Consider the following 4265-nt stretch of genomic DNA (forward strand, 5'->3'; position numbering starts at 1 on the left):
GGAAAGACAGTTGGAAGCTGTTCCAACTGATTAGAAATATGGTTAGAACATGTTTCGGTTAGTTATAAACCTAGTCAGAACATGTTCCAACTGGTTAGAAACACAGTTAGAACATAATTTAATTGGTTAGAAATATAGTCAGAACCTTCCAACTGGTTAGAAACACGATTAGAACATGTTAGAATGGGTCATACACCTAGTCAGAACATGGTTCAACTGGTTAGAAACACAGTTAGAACATGTTTCGACTGATTGAAAACATAATTAGAATATATTCCAACTGGTTAGAAAGGCAGTTAAAACATATTTTAATTGTTTAGAAACATGATTAGAACATGTTTCGGTTAGTTAGTAACATATTTAGAGCATGTTTTAACTGGTCAGAATCATAATTGTAATATGTTCCAAGCGGTTAGAAACACAGTTAGAATATGTTCCAACTGGTTAGAAACACAGTTAAAACTTACTTTCATTGGTTAGAATCCTAGCCAGAACATTCCAACTGGTTAGAAACATAATTAGAACATGTTCTAACTAGTTAGAAACACAGTCAAAACCTGTTACAGCTGGTGAGGAAGAGAGTTAGAACATATTTCAACTGGTTAGAAACATATTTCGACTGGTTAGAAGGAACATAGTCAGATCATTCCAACTGGTTAGAAACATAATTAGAGTATGTTCCGTCTGCTGATGTTGCGGCTGGTTAGAACACAATCCAATTGGTTAGAAACATAGTCAGAACTTTCCAACTAGTTAGAATCATAATTAAAATATGTTCCTAGTGGTTAGAAACACAGTGAGAATATATTATATCTGGTTAGAAACATAATTAGAACATGGTCCAACGGGTCATAAACCTAGTCAGACTATGCTCCAACTGGTTATAAACATAGTCAGAACATTCCTACTGGTCAGAAAGATAATTAGAATATGTTCAAAGTGGTTAGAAACACTGTTAGAACCCATTCCAACTGGTTAGAAACAGGGTTAGAACCCGCTCCAAATGGATAGAAATAAAATTAGAACATGTTATAATTGGTCAGAAACATAATTATAACAGGTTCCAACTGGTCAGAAGCATGTTTAGAACCTGTTCCAACTACAAAAAACTAGGACTTGTTTCAGCTGGTTAGAAACATAATTAGAGTATGTTCCGTCTGCTGAGAAACACAGTTAGAACATATTTCAACTGGTTAGAAACATGATTAGAACATGTTTCGACTGGGTAGAACACAATACAATTGGTTAGAAACATAGTCAGAACTTTCCAACTGGTTAGAAATATAATTAAAATATGTTCCTAGTGGTTAGAAACACAGTGAGAATATATTATATCTGGTTAGAAACATGATTAGAACATGGTCCAACGGGTCATAAACCTAGTCAGACCATGCTCCAACTGGTTAGAAACATAGTCAGAACATTCCTACTGGTTAAAAAGATCATTAAAATATGTTCCAACTGGATTGAAACAAAGTTAGAACATATCCCAACTGATTATAAACATAATTAGAACACGTTCCAACTGGTTAGAAACAGGGTTTAGAATCCGTTCTAACTGGTTAGAAACGCGATTAGAACATGTTCCAATTTGTTAGAAACATGGTTAGAAAAGGGTCCAACTGGTCAGAAATATTGTTAGAATCTATTCCAACTGGTCAGAGACTAGACTAGGACTTGTTTGAGCGGATTAGAAGATTTTTCAATTTGTTAGAAACATGGTTAGAACATATTTAGACTGATTAGAACATCTTCCAACTGGTTGTAAACATGATTATAACCTGCTAAAAATGGTCGGAAACAGGGTTAGAACCTGTTCTAACTGGTAAGAAACGTTGGATAGAACCTGCTCAAACTGTTTGGAAACATATAAATGACCTGCTCCAACTGATTAGAAATATATTTACGACCTGTTTCAAGTGGCTGGAAACGCTAGTTAGAATCGGCTCCAACTGGTTAAAAACATTGTTAGGTTTTGTTTTAACTAGGTATAAATATGATTTGTGCAAAATTGTTGGAATTGGCAGGGAACCTGTTTGCAGAATCATTGGCCAATCAGTTTGAAAAATGATTTTTAACATTCTTGGACCGTATTCTAAAATATGCTTCTAACCAGTTTGAAATAGGTTCCGAACTCTTTTTACTGCAAAATTCACTTAATCATAAAATCATCTCTGAATGTAGCATGTTATCCTTTTTGATATTTAAAATTCGGAATAATCCTGTTCCCTTTCGTACTTCAAACCTTTTAACCATTTGAATTTGAGCGATTCAAAAATTGAATGCCTTGAAATTGATATGCAATTTAGAAACTGGATGCTCTTAAATTTACAATCTTTCAAATTGAACATATTCAAGGTGTGGACACTTTGAATTTATTAATCTTTATAATAAGCATGTTTTGCATTTTTGGAATGTTAAGAATAGTTTGAAAAATTGCTCGTTTGTATACAATTTACAAGTAATATTAAAATTTAGTTAATCAAGTTAGTACATATCTTTCCAGATCTCTCGCAGCTGACAATATTTCTCTCCTTGTTCTATTTATAGATGATGCCATCGGCTGATCCTAGCAACCCACAATACAGTATGATTCCTCAACTCACGACCCAAATGTCCACCTTACATCTGGGCACCGGTTCTGTAAGTAAACTTGCCCAATTCATACGAAAAATCTACATTCAAGTGATAATAGTTAGTTCAAATCGAGTCGAAATGAAAGGGTTTCATAGCCTTTTAATAAGCCCTCCCTTCGCCAATCTGCTCATCCTCTACTTCCCCTTCCTCATTTCTTCTCCCACTAGTTCCTCCCCTCAATCCCCTACTTCCCTTAATCCCCTAATTACCAAACCACTCCCTTTAATTCCCCTCGATTTTTGGTCCCTCATTTCCTCTTAATCCCCTACTTCTCGACACCTCATTTCCTTATTTCCTCACCCCTACTTTTCCCTCAATTCCCTACTTTCGAACTCCTTATTTCCCCTACCTACACTGTCCTCAATTGCCCTCACTTCCCCATTCCTCATTTCCCCTCAACCCCCTTTTGTCCAACACTTCATTTTTCCTCCTCTTAAATTCTCCTACTTAACCCCCTCCAATTTTTTACTCGATCCCCTAATTGCTAAACCCTAATTTCCCCTTCCATCATGTCCCCACAAATCCCCTACTTTCCAATTTCTTCTTTCCCCTAGCACCGCTTCCTTTAATTCCCCTCGATTCTCCGTCCCTAATTTCTCTTAATCCCCTACTTCTCAATCCCTCATTTCCTTATTTTCTCTCCCCTAATTCCTCATCAATTCCCTACTTTCCAACTCATTATTTCCTCTACTTCCACTGTCCTCAATTGCCCTCACTTCCACATCTCGCATTTTGCCTGAATCTCCTTCTCAATTCCTCTCACTACCTTATTTCCCCTAAATACCCTTTTTTCCAACACCTCATTTTCCCTTCCCTCAATTCTCCTACTTATCCTCCCTCATTTCTCCTTTATCAACCACTCTCTTTAATTCTCCTCGATTCTACGTCCCTCATTTCTCCTCGATCTTCTACTTCCCATTCCCACATTCCTTTACTTTCTTTCTCCTACTTTCCAACTCCTTATTTCTAATTTTTCTAATTCCGAATCTTCTTATTTTCTCTCCTCTACATTCCCTTTAATACCCTACTCTCCTCTCAGTCTTCTACTTCCAAATTCCTAATTTCCTTATTTTCTCTCCCTACTTTTCCCTCAATTCCTTACTTTCCAACTACTTATTTCCTCTCCCTCCACTGTCCTCAATTGCCCTCACTTCCCCATTCCTCAATTCCCCTAAACCTCCTTTTTTCCAACACCTCATTTCCCGTCCCTCAATTCTCCTACTTATCCTCCCTCATTTCTCCTTAATCCCCTAATTACCAAAGAACTCTCATTAATTCCCCTCGATCCTACGTCCCTCATTTCCCCTAGATCTTCCACTTCCCATTCACACATTCCTTTACTTTTTACCCCTACTTTTCAACTCCTTATTTCTAATTTTCCTAATTCCGAATCTTATTATTTCCTCTCCCCTACATTCCCTTTAATACCCTACTCTCCCCTCAATCATCTACTTCCCAATTTCCTTATTTTCTCTCCCCACTTTTCCCTCAATTCCTTACTTTTCCAACTACTTATTTCCTCTCCCTCCACTGTCCTGAATTTCCCTCCCTTCCACATCCCTCATTTCCCCTAAATACCTTACTTCTCATTTCTTTCAATCCCCTAATTCCGGCCCCTCATTTCCCCT

General features: G+C 37.1%; 1 protein-coding gene across 9 annotated transcripts in view; it reads left to right on the forward strand.

Moving 5' to 3' along the window:
• LOC117175790 (protein alan shepard) overlaps positions 1-4265 on the forward strand; it is a 79574-nt gene that overhangs the window by 65386 nt on the left and 9923 nt on the right. For all 9 annotated transcript variants that reach the window (XM_033365880.1, XM_033365565.1, XM_033365641.1 and 6 more), the window contains one exon: positions 2551-2643. In XM_033365880.1, the coding sequence (XP_033221771.1) occupies positions 2551-2643 (93 nt within the window). The remainder of the gene's footprint in view (positions 1-2550; positions 2644-4265) is intronic.

This window comes from Belonocnema kinseyi, chromosome 1, assembly GCF_010883055.1.
Source record: "Belonocnema kinseyi isolate 2016_QV_RU_SX_M_011 chromosome 1, B_treatae_v1, whole genome shotgun sequence".
NCBI classification, from domain to species: Eukaryota; Metazoa; Arthropoda; class Insecta; order Hymenoptera; family Cynipidae; genus Belonocnema; species Belonocnema kinseyi.